Below are 22,942 nucleotides of genomic sequence, written 5' to 3' on the forward strand. Positions count from 1 at the left end.
ATCAAGCATAGTAGTGGGAAGTTGCGTGTGGAATCCGAGGAGATAGGGGAAGTGCTAAATGAATGTTTTTTGTCCGTATTCACATTATAAAATGATAACTTGGTCGAGGAGAATACTAAGATACAGGCTACTAGACTAGATGGAATTGAAGTGCATAAGGAGGTGGTGTTAGCAATTCTGGAAAGTGTGAAAATAGATAAGTCCCCTGGGCTGGATGGGATTTATCCTAGGGTTCTCTGGGAAGCCATGGAGGAGACTGCCATGCCTTTGGCTTTGATCTTTATGTCATCATTATCGACAGGAAAAGTGCCAGAAGACTGGAGGATAGCAATATTGTTCCCTTGTTCAAGAATGGGAGTAGAGATAACCCTTGAAATTACAGACCTGTGAGCCTTCCTTCAGTTATGGGTGAAGTGTTGGAAAGGATTATCAGAGATAGGATTTATAATCATCCAGAAAAGAATAAGTTGTTTAGGGATAGTCAACATGGTTTTGTGAAGGGTAGGTCATGGCTCACAAACCTTGCTGAGTTCTTTGAGATAGTGACCAAACAGGTGGATGGGGTAAAGCAATTGATGTGATGTATATGGATTTCAGTAAGGCACTTGATAAGGTCCCCCATGGCAGGCTATTGCACAAAATACAGAGGCATGGGATTGATCGTGATTTAGTGGTTTGGATCAGAAATTGGCTAGCTGAAAGAAAACAGAGGGTGGTAGTTGATGGGAAATATTTATTCTGGAGTTTAGTTACTAGTGGGGTACCACAAGGATCCAGTTTGGGTCCACTGTTCTTGGTCATTACCTGGATGAGGACATTGAAGAATGGGTTAGTTAATTTGTGAATGACACTAAGGTTGGTCAAGTTATGGATAGTTACAAAGGATGTTGTAGGTTACAGACAGGCATAGATAGGCTGCAGAGCTGGGCTGAAAGGTGGCAAATGGTGTTTAATGTGGAAAAGTGTGAGGTGATTCACTTTGGAAGGAGTAACAGGAATGCAGAGTACTGGGCTAATGGTAAGATTCTTGGTAGTGTAGATGAGCAGAGAGATCTCAGTGTCCAGGTACATAGATCCTTGGAAGTTGCCACCCAGATTGATAGGGTTGTTAAGAAAGCATATGGTATGCTAGCTTTTATTGGTAGAGGGATTGAGTTTTGGAGCCAGGAAGTCATGCTGCAGCTGTAAAAAACTCTGGTGCGGCCACATTTGGAATATTGTGTACAGTTCTGATCACCACATTATAGGAAGGATGGGGTACAGAGGAGATTTACTAGGATGTTGCCTGGTATGAAGGGAAGGTCTAACGAGGTTAGGCTGAGGGACTTGAGGCTGTTTTGTCACAGAGAAGAATGTTGAGAGGTGACTTGATTGAGACATAGAAGATAATCAGAGGGTTAGATAGGTTGGACAGTTTTCCTCAGATGGCAATGGCTAGCACGAGGGAACATAGATTTAAATTAAGGGGTGATAGATATAGGACAGATATCAGAGGTAGTTTCTTTACTCAGAGTAGTAGGGGCATGGGACACCCTGTCTGCAACAGCAGTAAACTCACCAACTTTAAGGGTATTTAAATGGTCATTGGATAGGCATATGGACGAGAATGGAATAGTTAGATGGGCTTCAGATTGGTTCCACAGGTTGGCGCGACATCGAGGGCCGAAGGGCTTGTACTGCGCTGTAACGCAGACCACCATCAATTTTGCACTGAGCTTCTGTTGAGGATTAGTACTTGTTCCCCTGCAGATGTCAGCAGGATGGAAAAAGGATAATTGGCAGCAAGGAAGAGGAGATAATGGATTGCTTTATCCTGACCCTGTCCCTACACCAGATCCTTCAAATTGGATACAAAGTACTTTTGAATGAAGGTACTCCTAGTAAGTCACAGGCAAGTTTGTTTGGTGCCGACCTTGAATGGAGTGACCCTGTGTAATGCAGGTTGAATAAGACTAATATCAATTCCCTCCAGGTGGGAAGGCTACCCACAAGCCTTTGCATCATGACTCAAGAGGAGGCAGGAAGAAATGGGTTCTGCAGCTCACATCCTCCAACCTGGTTTCATTCCTCAGCCTCGCTCCCCCAGCTTAGCCTCTGGGCCCTGAAGTGTCATGAATAAAAACAACAACAACAAACTCTTCAAGGAAGTGGTTGACAAGTGGTCATCAACATTGGAAATATTGCATATGTAATTATGCAACTTATATTCATCAACAGGAAAGATAATAATTAAAACACACCTTACAATATTAATGAGAACATGCTAACATATCAGGATGAAATTTCTGCTTTAATAAAGTCATTAATCCAGAATTTTAAAACAGTTATCACAAAATAACATCTGAAAGGGTGAATAAAAATCTTGCAGTTGTATTAAAGGCACACATTTGTGAGCTACTAGCTGTGTGTTTACTCACAAGATAATAAAAATTGCATGTTGCCAGTTCCCAGGAAGGGAGGACTCAGAGACTATAAACAATACAGAATTGATTGTAAAGCCATGGAAAGATAATGTGGGATTACCCTACCATTTGCTCTCTTGCCAACTTGTCTGTAAAATAGCAAAGTGATAATGTTCACAGCTTCAAAAAGAAAGGGGTTACATATTCGTTGAACATCTGTACCCTGAAGTATGTCATTGGATGGTGGAAGACAATCAATGTGCACAAGCCAGATATTAATAATGTTAAGACAAATTGTAGCTGGTAGGAAAATTAGATTTGACAATATGGACATGACTTCACACTAATTGTATATTACAATTAGATCGGCATAGCCATGCTCTGATTGGTTAGTTGTACTCACATGCTATGAATGATGCAAACCTAATTGATTGTAGTGATTGGATTTAGATAATGGTACTCCTTTTAATTGATGTGTGTTAATCTCTTGTAATTGAATTCAAGAATAAAACTGTCACTAACCCTTTCTTCTAGGCATCCAATGTGTCATAGGGCCCTTGCAATAGTTTACAAAAAAGGCCTTTTTAGACACACTGAAGATCCCCATCTGGTCACTCTCGGCTGATAAGGGTCAGGAGAGCTGAGCAGCTATCAGACCCCTGCAATATCCAAATGCATTAATATGTGAAACCACTGAATCACAGGAGCTTACTTTGCAGAAACAGTCCATTCAGCTTATCATTCTTTGCTAGACCAATTCAAAGACAATTGCAATGCCCTATTCTCTTTAGCCATGATTCTCTGCTTCAAGTGTTTAGTCAGCTTTCTCTTACTAGATATAATTCCCTTTGTTCCTGAAGAAGGGCTTATGCCCGAAACGTCGAACTCCTGTTCCTTGGATGCTGCCTGACCTGCTGTGCTTTTCCAGCAACACATTTTCAGCCATAATTCCCTTTGTCTCAACTCTCCGTGTGACAAAGCTTTACATGGTCCTATTATATCAAAGAACTTTCTCCCATCCTTCCTTCTCTCACTCTTGTATCCTATATCCATGGCTTCATAGCAAAGAGCTTATTAAGTTTAGTCTAACCATCCATACTCAATGTTTTAAATACATTCTCCAACTTTCAGTTGATACCATCATCAAAAAACGACATCACTTTTTAAACAGCATTGCCTTTGCCAAGGCCATTGCGGCTGTCCTTGATTAACCCCTATATTTCGAAATGTTTGCTAATTTTACCTACACTTGTCATATTACATGGTACACTTGCAGCACAGTGATTTACATCACAAGGATGCTAGACATTCATTCAGCGTGGCTGCATTTCACCTGTGGTGCATCAGAATTAAAATTATACTGGTCTATCAAACTTTTTTTTCTTCCTAAACTAACAATTCCTTGAACAAAATTTAGGTGATTATGGCAGGGATTTTAACTTTCCAAACATAGCCTGGGTCTGCCAGTTAGGGATTAAATGGAGAGGGATTTCTTATGTACAAGAAAATTTTCTGATTCAGTATGTGGATGGACTCAGAGAAGGAGCAAAGCTTGACTTACTCATGGGAACTAAGGCAGGGCAGGTGACAGAGGGGTCAGTGACCATAATTCTATTCATTTTAAAATAGTGATGGAAAAGGATAGACTGGATCTAAAAGTTAAAGTTCTCAATTAGAGGATGACCAATTTTGACAGTTATTAGGCAAGAACTTTCAAAAGTTGATTGGGAGCAGATATTCGCAGGTAAAGGGACAGCTGGAAAACGGGAAGCCTTCAGAAATGAAATAACTAGAGTCTAGAGACTGTATGTTCCTGTTAGGGTGCTGCATGTAGGGAATGCTGGATGAGGAGAGAAATTGAAGTTTTGGTCAGGAATACAAAGGAAGCATTTGTCAGGTACAGACAGCAGAGATGGAGTGATTCCCTAGAAGATTATAAAGGCAGTAGGAGTATACTTAAGAAGGAAATCAGGAGGGCAACAAGGGGGACTTGAGATAACTTTGACAAATAGAGTTAAGAATAATCCAAAGGGATTCTATAAATACTTTAAGGACAAAGCAGTAACCGTGGAGAGAATACATGAAGAGAATAGAAAATCTTTTATTGTCATGTGTATTCAATATAAAATGCAGTGAAAAGTGTGAACCATCGCTCTACAGAGGCACGATTCACGTTAACTTAGAATAAAATAACAGAGATAATTTAAAGAGAGTCCAACTTTTCCTGCTACAGCAAGCTGCTGCCAGAGTCCTGCCCACATCATGCTGCCAAGTGTCCTGCTGATAGGCCCTCTTAAAGATCAGTAAGGCCGCCTGTGTGTGGAACTGCAGGAGATAGGGGAGATACTAAATGAGTACTTTGCATCAGTGTTTACTGTGGAGAAGGACATGGAAGATAGAGAACATGGGAAATAAATACCAACATTTTGAAAATGCCCATGTTATAAAGGAGGTGGTGCTGGATGTTTAAAACACATTAAGGTGGATAAATCCCTGGGACCTGATCAGATGTATCGTAGAACTTTATGGGAAGCTAAGTGAGTGATTGTTGGGACCCTTGCTGAGATATTTGTATCATCAATAGTCACAGGTGAGATGCCAGAAGACTGGAGGTTGGCTAATGTGGTGCCACTATTTAAGAAAGGTGGTAAGGAAAATCCAGGGAACTTTAGACTGGTGAGCCTGACATCGATGGTGGGCAAGTTGTTGAAGGGAATCCTGAGGGACAGGTTTTACATGTATTTGGAAAGGCAAGGACTGGTTAAGGATAGTTAACATGGCTTTGGTGTGTAGGAAATCATGAATCACTAACTTGATTGATTTTCTGGAAGTAGTAATGAAGAGGATTGATGAGGGCAGAGCAGTGGACGTGATCTATATGGATTTCAGGAAGGCAGTCGGGAAGGTTCCTCATGGTAGACTATTTAGCAAGGTTAGATCACATGGAATACAGGGAAAAGTAGCCATTTGGATACATAATTGGCTTGAAGGCAGAAGACTGAGAGTGGTGATGGAAGATTGTTTTTCTGACTGGAGGCCTGTGACCAGTGGTGTGCCAAAAGGATCGGTGCTGGGTCCACTGCTTTTCATCATTTATATAAATGATTTGAATGTGAAACCAAAATCGGAGGTGTAGTGGACAACGAAGAAAGTTACCTTAGAGTACATTTGATCAGATGGGCCAATGGGTCGAGGAGTGGCAGATATCACATTTTGATAAATGTGAGAAACTGCATTTTGGAAAAGCAAATCAGAGCAGAATTTATACACGTGATAGTAAGTTTCTGAAGAATGTTACTGAGCAAGAGAGACCTTGGGGTGCAGATTCATATTTCCTCAAAAGTGGAATCGTAAGTAGACAGGATAATGAAGAAGTCATTTGATGTGCTTGCCTTTATTGGTCAGTGCATTGAGTATAGGAATTGGGAGGTCATGCTCTGGCTGTACATTCACTTTTGGAATACTGTGTGCAATTCTGGTCTCCCTGCAATTGGAAGGATGTTGTGAAAGAGGGTTCAGAACAGATTATCAATGATGTTGCCATGGTTGGAGGGTTTGAGCTATAGGGAGAGGCTAAATAGGCTGGGGCTATTTTCCCTGGAGCATCCAAGGCTGAGGGGGGACCTTATAGAGGTTTATAAAATCATGAGAGACATAAATAGGATGAACAGACAAGGTATTTTTCCCTGGAGGAGGGGAATCCAAAGGTTTAAGGTGAGAGGGGAAAGTTTTAAAAGGATCTGAAGGGGCAACATTTTCACATAGAGGGTGATGCATGTATGGAATGCGCTGCCAGAGGAAGTGGTGGAAACTGGTACAATTACAACATTTAAAAGGCATCTGGATGGGTATATGAATAGGAAGGGATTAGAGGGATGTGAACCAAATATTGGCAAGTGGGACTAGATTGGGTTGGGATATCTGGTCGGCATGGACGGGATGGACCGAAGGGTTTGTTTCCATGCTGTACATCGCTATGACTCTAAATTAAGATATTTAGACAGAGAAAGAGATAAATAGGCAATTAGGATAACTATTAATATAGGAGACCAAATATTCTATGCAGCATTATGGCTTCAGGCAGCCAGCACCATAAAAATGTCAAACAATGAAACAAGGCAGTTGAATAATATAGATTGTAACACATTAGATTAATATCATACAATTTCACCAGATTTTCTTTGAGAGAAAATTTCAAGCAGTTTCACGCTTGTGCTTTTCCCTGTGGTTATTTCTTTTCCTCAAGAGATTAAATAAGTTGTTTGAGTCCATGACAGTGTGAATTGCACATGATGCATTGCAAATAGTGGGCTTAATGTGCTAAATGACCTTTTTCTCATTCCCAACTTGCTAATGTTTCTATATTCCTCATGTTTGGCTTGCACTAATGGTGGCATAATTCTTGGTGCCCCATCTACTGTCACAGAATTATTCGGCTTTCATAAAAATGTTGATTCTTTTCAGGCAAGATCACCAAACATTCAGCAGAGGTGACAGCGTTCATTCAAGATATAAATGTTCGACTTGCAAACCCGCTTCCACTGTAGAAACGACCGCAGACTGCAGGGGTTCTCTCCATTTGTTATCCTTAGCAGCAAGCATTGAAAGGTCTGCAGAGGTGAACAGCAATGTCCCATGCCAATGTAGCATCTCAATGTTGTAATCTATATATGTTGCATTATATGATTCCTGCCTAAGAATAGCATCCTTGTCCATCGCTATTCACTATAATCTCCTGACATTTTACACCATACTATTTCACTATTCCTTTGATTAATGTTGCCTGATCTTTATTTCCCCCAGTCATGACTTTCGCATTAATCTCTGTCATTTCTCTTGTTCCCATTTGCAAAAATTTACAGTTTAATGCCACTGACTTACTAAAGAACTGCGTTTATTTTTATCAATATTTCCCACGTAGCATTTCAAAAACAAACTTCTTCTCTGTAAAAGAGCTTCTAGGTCTCCTTACATAAATGGGACAAACTATTTCATGGTAATAACAACAAAAGCACCATCTTCACTATTGATTTAATTGATAGGAGTTTATCAGCCACTGCAATAAGCTTGGAATAATGAGGTAACATTGCAGCTCGACTTTGAGAACCAGACTTTTCTACTTCTGTCAGAGTTAGCCCTTTAATTGAAACGGATAATCAGATTTTATGATATACAGTAAGAAATTGTTCATTTAGTGTCCACAAAGGCACAAGACCAGCCAGCATCTTTTTTTAAAAAATTCAGACTCACAACAATAAAATAAAAGAGAAAATATCTAACAAGGCAAATACTGATATCAATGTACATTACCCTGTACTGACATTGGTGGTAGTTTATCAAATGAATCCAGTCTTTCCCAGGAATATGCTGGGATGGGGATAGCTTCTTTTGAACTACAAGTGAGCGTAACATCATTTCCAGCATCAACAACTCCTTGAAGTCTACATGATGGGATAGCGGGTGGCACTGAAAGAAGAGAATACAAAAAATCAGTCTTAAGTAGCATGGTTACAGTATCACTTTAACACCGCCCATTGAAACTAATGAGAAAATAGGAGCAAACAGATCTCATATCACCTGGGAAATACATATATTATTTATCAATTCTTCAATTCCTCTAACTTCCACAAGGAATGCCACAAAACTGTTACATGAACACAGCAAACAAAAGCAAATTATATATTTTTTACTCAACATTTATTAAATTCCAGAAATGTGCTCCTATTACATCTGAATCTCAAGTTAGAGACAGTATTCACCACTCAAAGTTCCATAACATTGCATGATGCTCCAATAATGTTTCTGGAGAAAAAGTGTGCACAATTCATACACATCTCAGTCTTCACCCAGGCAATGGGCTCAGTCAAGTATTGTCATCCTGACTTCTGACTTTACCTTGACACAACTTTTAGGTTCATTTGTGGTGTGGCACGATGTACTAAATTCTCAAATTAAAAAGATGTTCAAGAATCCTACCACAGTTTTAAAAATATTGAACATCACACCACAATATATTCTTCCTTTCAATGAGTTGATTGATTAGGGAGGTAACAATATGTGACGAAGGGATTAACCGGTAATAAAAGATAAAATGATGGATGCTAAATCAAGCAAAACAATAGGCATCATTTTGGCCCTAATCTGGGCATAATAAATCTACCTCACTGACAAGAAGATTTGTCAGCTCTATCCAAACCTCGAGACTGTTATCACAAAGGTCATATCAGGGTAGAATGGATAACCGTCTCAAAGTAGCAAGTAGGCGATCAATGTAATAAAAAATAATAATAAAAACTTATAAATGATCAGAAACCAACTGGAAGTTCCCAGTCAGCCTGTAGGCCTTGCACTATATATTGGCATAGGATCTGCCTGGAAGTGACCTCTGACTGGAAGATGGTGGGAGGCAGTTAGCGTTCCAGGCTAACTCAGACATTTCCTCTCACCCCTAAAAATCTGGCTGCAGGGATCAACCTGTGAGTAGTTCATGGTGGTAAACAGCTGTGTCTTTTTCTAATGCTGAGAGGGTGGTTCAAGATGATCAAATCCTCTCTCTCTTCACCTAAGCTCCCCATACCTACAGCGAATGCAGTTCATTCCAAGCCAAAGGGTCTCCTGTTGGACCCAATGGCTTTGAAAGCCCACCCACCAGCTTACCCACTAACCAACAATGTAAGCAAAAATCACTGTTGGGTGAATATTGTTTAATATTCAATTCCTCTCGCAATAATAAAGTCAGGAAGTTTCACTGCAAGGCATTGGTGAGATCACACCTGGGGAACATTGGTGAGATCACATCTGGGGAACAGCTTATATTTTTGGTTTCCTGATTTGAAAACAAAAAAGAAAATTGCTTTTGAAACATTTGAAATAAGATTAGCTTGTCTCACTTGTGTGATAAAAGACTTATTTTGTAAAGAAACATTAAACAGGTTTGACTCACACCCATTGGAGTTTAGAAGATTGCAAGGTGATCTTACTGAAATATGATTTGGGTCTTTTTCCATGATGTATGGCTCCGAGACTGGACTAACTGGATACCAAGAGGATGTTTCTTCTTGTGGGAGAGACAAACTAGGGGATCGAATCAAAGAAAGGATAAGGGGTCTTCCTTTTCAGACAAAGATGAGGTGTGTTCTTTTCTCCCCATCAGGATAGAAGCACTTTATGAATTGTGGAGTTGGCAGACAAATCTGAACACCTAGAACAATCAGGTGGATCATCAGTGTATGGGGATAACAATTTCACTTGAAATCACAGGTCCACAGTTATGTTGATTGAAGCATATATATTTCTTAGAAGTTTATTAGAGTGTGGAAACTTCTTCCCCAGGAGATAATGGAGACTGGGTCTTTATATTTATTCAAGACCAAGTTAGGTACATTTTAAATGGACAAGTGAGTCAAGGATTGAGGGGGAGGGTATGTGCAAGATTTGTTGGAAAGTGGAGCTGTGACCACAATCAGATCAGTCATGATCTTACTGGGCAAGCTTGAAGGGTCAACAAACTGAATCCTGCTCGCAAATCCATCCAACATGGAGCCAGCACCCACATTTCAACACTCAGGATCCTGACCCATAATGGAAAATCTTTCCCCATGGACTGTATCTTGTCGCAGGTGCAAACATTCTGCACTCAGGATCTCAGCAGAGCAACTGGTAGGACATCAGGATGGCAGCACATGATGAATTCTGGTAGACCATTCTGAACACCTAGAACGATCAGGTGAATCCTCAATGTACAGGGGCAACAATTTCACTTGAAACCATGGGTCCACAGATATGTGATTTAAAGATAACTGCATATTAATTCCATGGTACCCCATCCTCCTACTATGCTTGTCACTAATGAAGAGATGAGTTGCAGATGTAATGGGTCTCTGGTGTACCTCAGAAAAATATCACCATCTTAAAGAAAAGGCTGGTTAATTGATGCTGCACTGTTAGCATCAGTTAGTTTCCCGCTGTTGCCAAAAGCCAAAAGAAACATCTGGGAGCAATTCAAACACTTCTTTAATATTTGTCAGGCCACATTTGATCACACTAACCAAAACTGTCCCCAGTAGTCTAGGAGACCTTGCTGCATGTTTCTATTTATAAAGCCAAGTTTGTACACTTTCATACCAGACATCTCAATTTGTTCTGCCACCTTCAAAAATAATTGTGCCCCAATAAACTGATATCCTTGACTTCTTGCACATTTTCCAAAATTGCACATTTAGCTTAGATTGCCTTTCCCCATTCTTCATACCAATATTGTTATTTCTTCTCTGCATTATATTTCATTTGGTACATGTTGTACATTTTAATAATGTTTGTTCTGCTGAGTCTGTTCCTATCCTCCAAGATAGATAGATGGGGGCAGCTTTTTGACTGAATGTAACTCATCTATCTACTAGAAACTAATCCTCCATCATAACTTATCACAGTCACAGCTTTCAATCTTCTTCGGTTTGAAAGTGGGGCAAGCGGAATTCAGGAATTACAAATGTTACAGCTTTGTTCAAAACAAAGGGGAGTGGTCAAATCCAGCCTAGTGACCCAAACATTGGTTCATGTTTCCAAGCGTTGTGCTCTCCAAATATCAAAACATAAAGAATAACAGTGATATGAACACCCATCCCTGTAAGATATTATTGCACACTTCCTTCCAGCTTGTAAAGCAACCAACAGTTCTCTTTGCTTTCTGTTCCTGAACCAATTTTATATTCGTACAGGCATCGCCCTTTGTTTTCTATGTGAACTTCAATTTTGATAACATACCTACCAAGTGTTACACCATCAGACACATGTTGAAAGGTTATCTAGACAACATCAACTGCGTGACCATCCATCCTCTCCATTTCTGCTCCAAATAATTCAATCCAGTTCTTCAAACATCATTTCTGCAACAACCTGTTTTCATATTTTAATCTGTGCTTTTCCAGTGTATTCATATTTCTAGACACTTCTCAACATGAACCAATGTTTGGGTCACTAGGCTGGATTTGACCACTCCCCTTTGTTTTGAACAAAGCTGTAACATTTGTAATTCCTGAATTCCGCTTGCCCCACTTTCAAACCGAAGAAGATTGAAAGCTGTGACTGTGATAAGTTATGATGGAGGATTAGTTTCTAGTAGATAGATGAGTTACATTCAGTCAAAAAGCTGCCCCCATCCATATCTATCTTGTGATTCAATGATATGAGGTATTATACAAGATGCTGGTAAGATTTAGTGGCAGGACATCAATACTTTACCAACCTTTATTTTCTATTGCATTGACAAGCTGTCCAATTTGGACACTACAAATCCTTCCCTTAATATTTAATTGGGCTCTCAGCTGTCTCTTGACACATTCAGAGATCTAACACTGAACCTGGGAGGATGTGCTTCACTGCACCAACAACAGCACTGACAACATTATACCTCAAATGGCACTGCAGTGGGTCAGCAAGCCCCTGTCAATAGATTAGACAATTTCTAACTAAATAGTAACAGTTACCTTCCGACAGCAAAATGATTACCTGCAGTATCAGCAAATATGGTACAGTTCCAAACACATTTCAGAAATGAAAGTAGTTGTGAAATGCTGTGTACCAATATTGAATGCACTGATGTACTTGTCATTAAAATCATACTTGGCACTGCAGGAGGTGGGCTAGCAGTAGTGCTCCCTTCCTAACACTACACTAACACATCTTTATTGGTCAGCAATTCCTTCTTTTAAAGTACACTGTTGAGTGCAAATTCTGGTTACCAAATTCAACTTGGATGTGTAACAGATTCCATTTTTCCACCAAAAAGCTGAGCATTGGAGATGCTGGAAACCTGAAATAAAAACAGAAAATATTGAAATATATCACAGGTCAGGCAGCATGTGCATGGACAGCAACAGTGTCTGAATGTTTTCAGGATTTTCTGTTTCTAATTCAGATTTCAAGCATCTGAAACATTCTACATTTTGATTAATATCTAATTCCCTTCCACTCCTCATCCAGGATTGTCTAGCTTAGAGATTTACTCTTCTCCCTCGCAGTGTTTCTGTTAGACTCCTGAACCCTTTCCACTGTTAATGATTTATTATTTCTCGTCTTGTGTTTGCATTCACTCTATTAGAAGCCACCCTTTGACTCTGGTACATACACCCACCTTGCTCAAAACTTATTACATCTCTACCTTTTCCCTGTTTTCATGAAAGATCACCAACTATAAATAATAATTGTTTCTCTCTCCACAGATCCTGCCTGGCCTGTGATGTATTTCGAGCACTTACTCTTTTTGTCCCAACATTTCCATATTGTTAAGGAGAGAGATTTCACTTGCCTATTCATTGTATAAAAATTGTGCAAAATGATCTTTATGCTCATCTCCACAATTTCACTGTAAAAATATAATGACCATTTTTATAACTGGGAGAAACAACTTCACGTGAGTACCTGCGTTAACCTTAAGAAATCAAAAATAGATTTTTGAGTAAACATTTAATTGCAGTTCAGAGGGTAATCATGACAAACCTTTGGCTAAAGACTGCATAAAACACTTGCTTTATTGACATCAATTTCTCCATTTACAGGATAAATTCTGTCGAGCAGTGAACTATCAAGTATCCCTCACGTGTTTCCCAGACAAATACTGCGTTGCAGCAGCAATGTTTAAGCTCCTAAAGCACGCTGACATTTTACAATTCTATATTTATGATGTTATTTCATGCTTTTTTCAGAATGTTCCTATATCTGGGTATTCAAAACTAAATATATGCTTTCATAACCATACAAACAGGCCTTGGGAGAACATGTAGATGAAATAGTGACTTCTAACTGTGACTAAATAATTGTCACAACAGAAGTTAAATAGAGGAAAGCTACCAATGTGACAACAAAAGCACCAAATATTGACAAAATTTTATTTTCTTTTATGATTTTTTAAAATCACATTATGGAGCTCTTGGATCACCCAAGTCCTATATTTCATGTCGAAAATGGATAATATAATCTTAAGCTTCTATTTCCATTGTGCTTGAAATAACCAGGAGAATGAACACAGAGCTCCCTCTCCTTAGCTCCTGGCCTCAGTCAAGAGATGCCCACACATAATCCCAGATCATATTGAGAAATCAAGACATAAAAATGCCCAACATCTATATAATTCCTACTCGAACATATTACTGAGTTTTAGTATTAATAATTTCAGGATATATTTTTTAAAAACTACATCGGCGTGAAATAACAACCTACAGCTGTCACCCACTCTCCCATCCCCATCACACACAAAACAGTCGTTCATAAAATGGAAATTGATTTTCCTGTATTTCTTTAAATATTTTAACAATCAGAATTTTCATAACTCTCAGGATGGATTGAAAAAAACAAATTACTACTGAAACAAGTAGAAATCTATGTGTGTTACTGGAACTAAAACTTTACAGGATTAAAGAACCTTTACTTATGACCTTTCAGAGTGAGAATGAAAGGCAAGGTCACTAAAGCTCTCCTGCTTAGCAGCATGAAGTGGAAGCACAAACTTGAACAGATTACCAAATGTTGCAGGGCCATTTGGAGTTCACAGCTAGTGAAGGCCAGAGTGTAGGAGGAAAAGGAAGGGAAAGGTCAAACAGAGAAAGTGAAGATTGTGCTGAGCTGAGCTCCTTTTAGCAGCTTGTAACAGAAAAACAAATGTTCACATACATGTTTCTCAATCCAGAATGGTTCTTTTCTAAAAGATGCCACAATCAGGAAAGAGAGAAAAAAAAAATCAATTTGGAAAGCAACCTGTGTCACTGTCATTACATCAACAATATCACCTTCAATGCAGCAAGCCTCATTCATCACAACTGTTTTACTGTATTAGAGTTGACCACAGCAGGAACAGAATTATGGATAATGTCTCTATTTCATCAGGATTGCTCTGAACTTGCTTCTTTAAATTGAGGAATAGGCAATCTGCTACTGGTGAATACCATTTTCTGAAAATATTTTGGCAGATGCAGATGCATTTGTATTATGCCTATCATTGTCTGCTGGGTATTTGGAATGTTGGGACTGGCAGAGCTATCAATGGTTTCTTTAAAGGAAACTGTTTGTTCAATTACAGCATTACTGCAAGTGTTTGGATTTTTTTCAAAAACAAAAAGACATGTTGTATAATGTTCAGAGCCAGAAGTACCCTGATGGTCTATACGTATGTACAAAAATGGGTACCATCGTACTTGTGGATGTACAGCACTAGGTGGGTCTGGAACCAACCAATTTTTCATTGAAGGACAGAAACATTAGAAACTGGAGTAAGCCAATCACCCCCTCAAGTTTGCTCTACCTCTCAATTACATCATTGCTGATCTGTACCTCAACTCATTTTCCTGCCTTTACTGAAATACCGGATAACCTTATTAACATAAGTCTATCTGCCTACGTTAGGTCTTGAAAGCTCAAAACAACCTAGTATCCATTGTCTTATGGGAGAGAATTCAAATTTGTGTAAAACAATATTTTCTGATTTCAGTGACTGAGTGCAGATTAATGTGCCCTTGCTCTTGGAGTTCCCCATGGCTCAACTGGTCTGAAAAAGATTTTGTACAATCTATTTAATTTCATTCTATCGTCTATAATTTTGCCCGGAATTATCTTTTGCTTTTGTGTATAACATGAATAATCACAGTGCCAGTGTATTGTATCCCACTCGACAAAGGCAGAGGAAAATGGCTCAACAGCACCCTCTAGTGCATTGCTTCAAATCTAACATTGTAATAAAGGTAATACAGTAAATGAATTCCAAAAGAAAACCCTGAATCATCTGTGTAATACTGCATTTTCCTCCATGGTTATATCAGGAAAACACTACAGCTTTTTGCTGTAAAAAGCTATAATATTAAAAGAAAAAAAAGTAAGCACAAAGGACTTGCAATTCTGGTCTCCTTCCTATCAGAAGTATGTTGTGAAACTTAAAAGGGTTCAGATGTTGCCATGTTTGGAGGATTTGAGCTATAGGGAGGGGATGACTAGGCTGGGGCTGTTTTCCCTGGAGCGTTGGAGGCTGAAGGGTGACCTTTTAGAGGTTTATAAAATCAATGGGGGCATGAACAGGATAAATAGACAAAGTCTTTTTTCCTGGGGTGGGGGAGTCCAGAACTAGAGGTCATACGTTTAGGGTGAGAGGGAAAAGATTTAAAAGAGACCTAAGGGGCAATGTTTTCACGCAGAGGGTGTTGCATGTATGGAATGAGCTGCCAGAAGTAGTGGTGGAGACAGGTACAATTGCAACATTTAAAAGGCATCTGGAAGGATATATGAATAGGAAGGGTTTAGAGGGATTTTGGCTAAGTGCTAGCAATTGGGACCAGATTAGGTTGGGATATCTGGTTGGCACGGACAAGTTGGACCAAAGGGTCTGTTTCTGTGCTGTACATCTCTATGACTTGCAGCAGAATGCAACTTTTCGTAAAATTCGTGAAACATGATCAACGTGTAAATTACCTTAAAAATGTGACTTAAAAATTCACGGTAATATTCTTTAATTAACTGGTTCAGGAAAATGATTTAATCTTTTTCACTTTACATTGAGCTCTCCAAGGAGCAAGTCTTCACTGTAAGGAAATATTTTATTTATGGGGGTACGAGATTTTCAACCACCAATCATGGCCTTTAGACTTGTTGCCACCTCTTAAGGGCTTCAAGTATCTGAGAACTACTTTTCAATTAAACTTTGGGGCCAGCTTCAGGTGCAAGGAAGATGGGGCGACAAAAACGAAATACTGCAGATTCTAAAAATCTGAAAAAAAGAAAGAAAATGCTGGAAAAACAAATCTGGCAGCATCTGTGAAGAGAGAAACAGAGTTAACACTTTGGAGTGCAGTATAACTGGAGCTGACCCAACTGGTATGGTCATCTCCCTGGTAGCACTGACCAGAACTCTAGCTTTCCTCCTCAGAACATCATATCAATGCAATACAGAAGGTAGCGCCAGACTGCCCAGAAACAAGCTCCAGGGATGGAAGCAACAACAGCTCCATGCCATGATCAAACTGCTTGAAAGCAGGGTATCATCCGTACTATGAGCTTTGTGAAGAATTTGACCCGTCAACATTGTAAAACATCCCAATGTGCTTTATTGGAGTGATAGGATTGGTTTAAACCATGAAAAGGTGTGAAAATTTAGGCAACGGTGGGGACTGAGAATCCACACAGGTCATTGAGTGATCAGGAGTTAGTGAGAGTTAGGATAAGGTCAGGCAAACTTTGGATGAGCTCAAGTTCATGAACAGTGGTAATAAGAGGCTGACCAGGAGGGCATTGGAACATAAGAGCCTAGAAAAATCAGCAAGTTGACAAGAATTTCAAATGGGACATAGTGGAAATGGAGAGGTGCAATCTTATGGAAGTGAGTGTATACTTTACATTGAAGAGGGTGAAAAGTCAGAAACTTAATTAAGGGTCAAATGGAACACTAAATTGTGAACACTATTTAGTCTGACAAAATTACCAGGTAGGGATGGTATTGGTGGTTAGGGATTATTGGTTCTGGGGCTCGGGCACCATTCCCCATGCTTTTCCCCACCCCCGCACACTACCCATTGTCAGCCACTGCTTGTCCCCATTAGCAGTAATTCATTCCCCAAACTGAATTTTGACCATTCCTTTGTCTGTCTAACTCTTTTTCTCTTCCTTTGGGCTCTATCTCCATCTAAAGTTTAGCCTCCAACCCTGCAGCAGCAGCCTCCTCTTCACCTCGCCCAACCCCCAACCACGTCTTCTGTATAAAAACTATCCTTTTGTCTAGCTACCATCAGTTCTGAGTACTGTATCCAAACCGGTAACTCTGATTTCTCTCCACAGATGCTGCTTAACCTGCTGAGATTTTTCAGCAATTTCTGTTTTCATTGATTGTTGTCTTTGGTTCCAAGGTTTGGACTCCTAAATTTTATTAGTAGCAATTTCATGTCAGCCAAGACTAATTAGGACAGGCCATATGACACTACAAAGACAGAGAGCAGACTGCAAGGTACAGGTGGATGTCATCAGCGTACATATGGAACTTGACATTTGGTTTTTATAAATTGAACCTTTTCCTTTTAGTGACCACACTGGTTGTGTATCACTTCAAACATTCTTTAAATACTTCCCACTGTTTATCTTTAAGTTCAACTCACAAAGCAAAGTTGAATTCAATTTATTTCTTATCCCTTCAAGCTTGCTTTACTTATACATAAAGCCTTGGTCTTTCCCTTTTTCTCAAATCAAATATCAATTTCAATCAGATTATTGTCACTATTCCCAAGATGTCCCCTTGCTGTGAGATTGATAATTAATTCTAGCTCATAACTCCTCAGTAAACACCAATTGCTTTGACAATTCTAATACATATTCTTCTAGGAACCATTTTAGAAATGTATTTTAAAAACTGTTGTTTGTATTTTACAAACTTTTGTTTGAACTGTTATACCACACGCAGTCTATGAAAACTGAAGTGCTCTAGCATAACAATGTTGTTGTTGTTCTGTGTTTTCGTGTTCTCTGCATGTTCCCTTCGATTGGAATGTAGCTAATCTAACCCCTCTATTTCAAAAGAAAATCAAAAGTAAAAGAGTAAATTGTAGACAGGTTTGCCTGACATCAGTCATAAGGAAAATGTTAGCTCATCATAACAGATTTTAATAGGAGAGCACTTGGGAAAACAGTGACAGGATTGAACAGAGTCAGCTAAGGTTTACTAAACGAAAATCATGCCTGACAAATCTATTGGAATTCTTTGAGGATGTAACTACAAGCACACCCTAGGTTGCAAACAAGTTCCATTCTGGAGTCTATTTGCAAGTCAACTCTGTGCTAGTTGGAATACTTTGCAGGACAATGTAAAGGAGCCACTCATAAGTACATGAAATGGTAGAATGTTGGATCTTCAAAATTACATTTCTTTCGGAGATCACATTTGCAAGTACAAGCTTTCATAAGTCAGAAGTTCACAAGTTGGAGACCCCACAGAGTAGAGTTGATAAAGGAGGGCCTCTGAATGTGGTTTACTTGGACATTCAGGCGGGTTGTGATAAAGGTCCCATATAAGAGATTAGTATGTCATATTAAAGAGCATGGGATTGGGAACAATGTCCTGACAGGGACAGAGAACTAGTTGGCAGACTGAAAAAGAAGAGTAGGGATAAATGGGTCTTTTCTTGAGTGGCAGCCGACGACTTTCAAGGTACCACAGGGATCAATGCTTGGATCTGAGCTATTCACAATATGTATAAGAGATGTAGATGAGGGAACTAAATGTAATAGTCCCAAGTTCGTCAACAACACAACGCTGGATGGAAGGCAAACTATGAAGATGCAGGAGATGGTTCAGTGTGATTTGAACAAGTTGAGTGAATGCACAGCAAATGAAGCACAGTGTGGATATATGTGTGGTTATCCACTTTGGTAGCTAAAACAGAAATGTTTTCATCTGACATAGCTTGCTGAATCTGATCTCATTGACTGTGTAGGAGATAGGAGATTGAATCTGAACTGGAAGATAGTCTTAATTAATACTATGCACATGCAGGTCTAACATGAACATCTTTGCTCTGAGTGAGGTTTAGAAGTCATGTGAGACCATCAAAGATGGTCATTTAGGAACCTGGTTTATTTTATTGTTCACAATCATATCCATGAGATTGTGACAAATAGATGTTGTAGTCATGGAGATGCACTCAAGAAGTTTTAGACACACCATATCTGACAGCTTGTGCTCACTATGAACAAGGAAGTGCTTGCCAAACATGCACCGATGAGATCACTGTATCTAGAAAACTAGAACAGAAGTCTCTCTTTCAGTGTTGCTGTTGTTAGCCTGAGTTTTCATAAGGCAGCAAGTGGGACTAGTTTAGTTTGAGAAACTTGGTCAGCATAGTCAAGTTGAACCTAAGCGTCTATTTCTGTGCTGTCGGACTCTATGACTAGATACAAACACACAAGGCAGTCATCCTGCAACCTAAATGAGAAAAAGGCTCCAAGGTTTTTCCAAGTTGCATTTCCTTCCAACATGATGAGTTTTGAGGGGTCAAAATATTGAAGTACATATTAAGAGCGTTTTGCAAGATTCAAAAATGGTTTGTTTTTTATTCATTCATTCATTGGTTGAGTGCATCACTGGCTAGTCCAACATTTATTGCCCACCCCTAACTGTCCAGAAGGTAGTGAGAGTCAACCATATTGCTGTGGATCTCGAGTCATGTATAGGCCAGACCAGGTTAAGATGGCAGTTTCCTCCCTTAAAAGGTAATCAGTGAACCAGATGGGTTTTTCTGACAGTTGACAATGGATTCATTGTCATTAGTAGACTCTTAATTCCAGATTTTTTAAAAAATTGTTGTGGCCGGATTCGAACCTGGGTTCCCCGAACATTACTAGGGTTTCTGGAGTAACAGTCCAGCGATAATACCACTAGGCCATTGCCTTCCTCATGGTGATCTTCCTGTCGTGTATATGTATGGTGTATTTTTGAGGAATTATCTTGGTCACAAAAGTAGAACATTTGAGGATGAAAGATTTAAAAGAATGCAAGACACATTTGTAAAATGTCTTTGTTTTACAGGTAGGCATCTTCTGTACCCTTCTAATTTGGTAGGATCAGGTTTAATACCAACTGATAAACAGACTGAACTGAAGAAACTGGTTTGGTTCATGTTGATTTGACACTTCCTACTGGTGAAAACATGACCACATTTCCTTGTCAATGCAGATTTGTCTCATGTCCATGCTTAGCTCCTCCGAGAAACGTGATATTATTTGTGACACAGAAACAACCTAGTAGATTCTCAATGATATAATCCATAGGTTGTTGAACTATGCCCTGTTTTACAGGTATTCCAAGTGATAATCTGAGTTTCTATTGATAGGTATTTTAAAAGAGGTCAGTTCCATTTCCATCAGAGAAAAGCTTTTCATCCCATATCTATTCTTGGCATTGAACTTCGAAAAGTGCTTGGCATCTGGAAACTTGTACATCTTCATGATACATTTTTCAGTTGCCCTAAATGTATACGTCGACTGCCATCTTTCTTCAATGATCAGTAAGATGCTCAACTTTGCAAATTTTTTTTTGTATTTGGAATTCAATTGTGGTTTGAGCCTGAATAAGGATACTTAGCTTACAAGACAACTTGATACTGGGTTGAGCATAGTCTTTCTGTTTTAAAGTTGCCAACTGCATCAAGCTTGTATGGGTTAAGGTTAGTCAGTGATGCTAAGACTCAATGCAATGGTTTGGAATCTTTGGTACTGGAGCTGATGGGTTTGTCACCTCATGGACTGTGATAATATGTCAATCTGTGCACACTGGCAGACGAGTCACCCATCTGTTTCAATGATGCAAAAGCTGTTTCATGTGTGTATCCTGAGGAGATGGATTGGCACATAAAATGGATAGTTCCAAAGCATGAGATGTCAGACATAATGTAAGGAGTTGGGCTGTCTTGTGTAGACTGCACCTCATGTGCCAGTTTCCCGAGTATCTTGTATAACATGGTTTAAAGGGAGATACTTGCACTGGTACCAGCATCAGTGTCAATTTTGGCATACAGTGCAGCTTGTATATTCCTTTTGGATGAGGATAAAATCTTCAACCTTTATGATGGCACCTGAACAATGCTTTAAGTTTGCCTTTGCTGTCTTACTGTGTAGTTTACAAGTCTGTACACCAGCTGAGGTCACTCCCCTGAAGGATTCTCCTTCACATGCTGCAGTAAAGAACTGGGTTGAACTTTGGGTTTTTCAGGGTGATATAGGCCAGTATTTAGCTAATTTTAAACCAGTATCCTCTTGTGGAACATAGCTTGTATATTTCATGAAATTCATGACACCAGTCTTGATGGGAGAGACAACTTGACCTCTGAACCTAGACTGATTGATGGATGACTGTTTGGAATAAGCAGTTTCGCAACTTTTATGATAACACCTTTTCAGCCTTTAGCATCCATTTAATAGCCGTAGGCTAGCTTTGAATGCCTACTTAATGCCACTGTGATGTGGTTTGTTTAGGTTTCTATATATTAGCCTGCATACCATATTCTACAGATAGTCAGATATTTGTTGAATAAGATAGCGATGTAAATAAACTTCAAGCTATTTACAATGATACATGTTACAGATGGAGATAGTCTGCATTCTGTACTTACTGCTGCCATTGTACATTGCACACATATAGCTGACTACACTGAATCCATTACACAGACAGTGATTGCAGGCAAAGCAGGTACCTTTACATTGGACTGTCACTTATCACAATGTCATGTCTTTACAAGGTACAGGGCTGGCTGCTCTGGCCATAACACAAACTTTCTAAACATTTTAGATCTCAGAATTAGTTTGTTAACAATTATACCCAGATCGAAGTCAGGTCTTCAATTATACCTACAGTACCGCAACCTTTCAGGTGAAACGTTGATCAGCCCACGCACTTGCCGACAGCCTCCTGGTGCACCTGTTTCTTCACAATTAATATTTTATCAAATAAGATTCCATTAGGGATTTAGTCCCTGGCTGCATTTCTCCAAATGTAATGGAGAATCTAAGTGAGGGATTCCTGAGAAAAATGGAATTGGAATTTTGCAAAATCTTAGCAAATCTTAGTTCCAAGAAATTTTAAAAATCTTTACGTGTAATTTCATCTTCAACAGAATCCCTTTAATGGAAAATGTGCACCTTGGTGTGCACACAACTATACTAGACCATCATTTGAAGGAGACATGGAAAGATAGTAGCCATGGGAAATAGGATAGTTCGTGTTATCATGTCCCAATTTTTCAGTGAACATAATCTGCCACAGTGGGCACTTCTTCAGCCAGAGCTGAAACGTGCAAGAAGTTCTCACATAGCAGGAGCCGCCACAAATTTCTTTTTGTACTCATCCAGAACACTGCTGACTTAAAGTGATCAAAAATTGGCAGCTTCAGAATTATTTATAAAAGCATAACTTTTGCCCACTATTGCAAGATGCTTGAATTTTAATTTTAATAAAGTAGCATCATGCACATGAAATGGTACAAAATCTTTCCCAAGCATGCCAATTCTTTTCTGTGTACGAGTACAATTTCATCATGATTGGAGTGACTGATCTATAGGTTTGAAATTATAACACAAATAAAAAGCATCAGAATAAGAACAGTGCGTGGAATCTTTGCAATTTAATGTCTGTTGGATGCTGATCCAGGAAGAGGAAAAGAATGAAGGGAGGAAGGAAAAGTTTGCATCTAAAATGAGAACCTTCTATGATCTCAGGATGTCCACCTGATGTGAAACCTGTTGCATTTTAAGGAATCAAGGCAACCAATTTATATTCAGCAAGATACCACAACCAACATTCAGATAAATGATCAGTACTTTTTTTAAAAAGTGATTTTGGTTGAGAAAACAGGACTGTTGAATTTATCAGCAGGTCTGGCAGCTTCTGTGAAGAGAAATCAGAGTTAACATTTCAGGTCGGGTGACGCTTCCTCAGAACACGAACTCTGATTTCTCTTCACAGATGGTGCTTTTCCAACAACCTCTGGAGCTCTTTTGGTTTTTATTGTTGAATTTATATACAA

The 22,942-nt window shown here is 39.2% G+C and overlaps 1 protein-coding gene across 4 annotated transcripts in view; it reads right to left on the bottom strand.

The window, feature by feature from the left end:
• Nucleotides 1-22,942, bottom strand: part of igsf11 (immunoglobulin superfamily member 11) — a 207,964-nt gene that overhangs the window by 30,174 nt on the left and 154,848 nt on the right. For all 4 annotated transcript variants that reach the window (XM_087992881.1, XM_087992880.1, XM_087992879.1 and 1 more), the window contains one exon: nt 7,713-7,868. In XM_087992881.1, the coding sequence (XP_087849007.1) occupies nt 7,713-7,868 (156 nt within the window). The remainder of the gene's footprint in view (nt 1-7,712; nt 7,869-22,942) is intronic.

Source organism: Chiloscyllium plagiosum, unplaced genomic scaffold, assembly GCF_037043375.1.
Source record: "Chiloscyllium plagiosum isolate Xiang-an unplaced genomic scaffold, Cpla_swu_hap1 HiC_scaffold_12, whole genome shotgun sequence".
Taxonomy (NCBI): Eukaryota; Metazoa; Chordata; class Chondrichthyes; order Orectolobiformes; family Hemiscylliidae; genus Chiloscyllium; species Chiloscyllium plagiosum.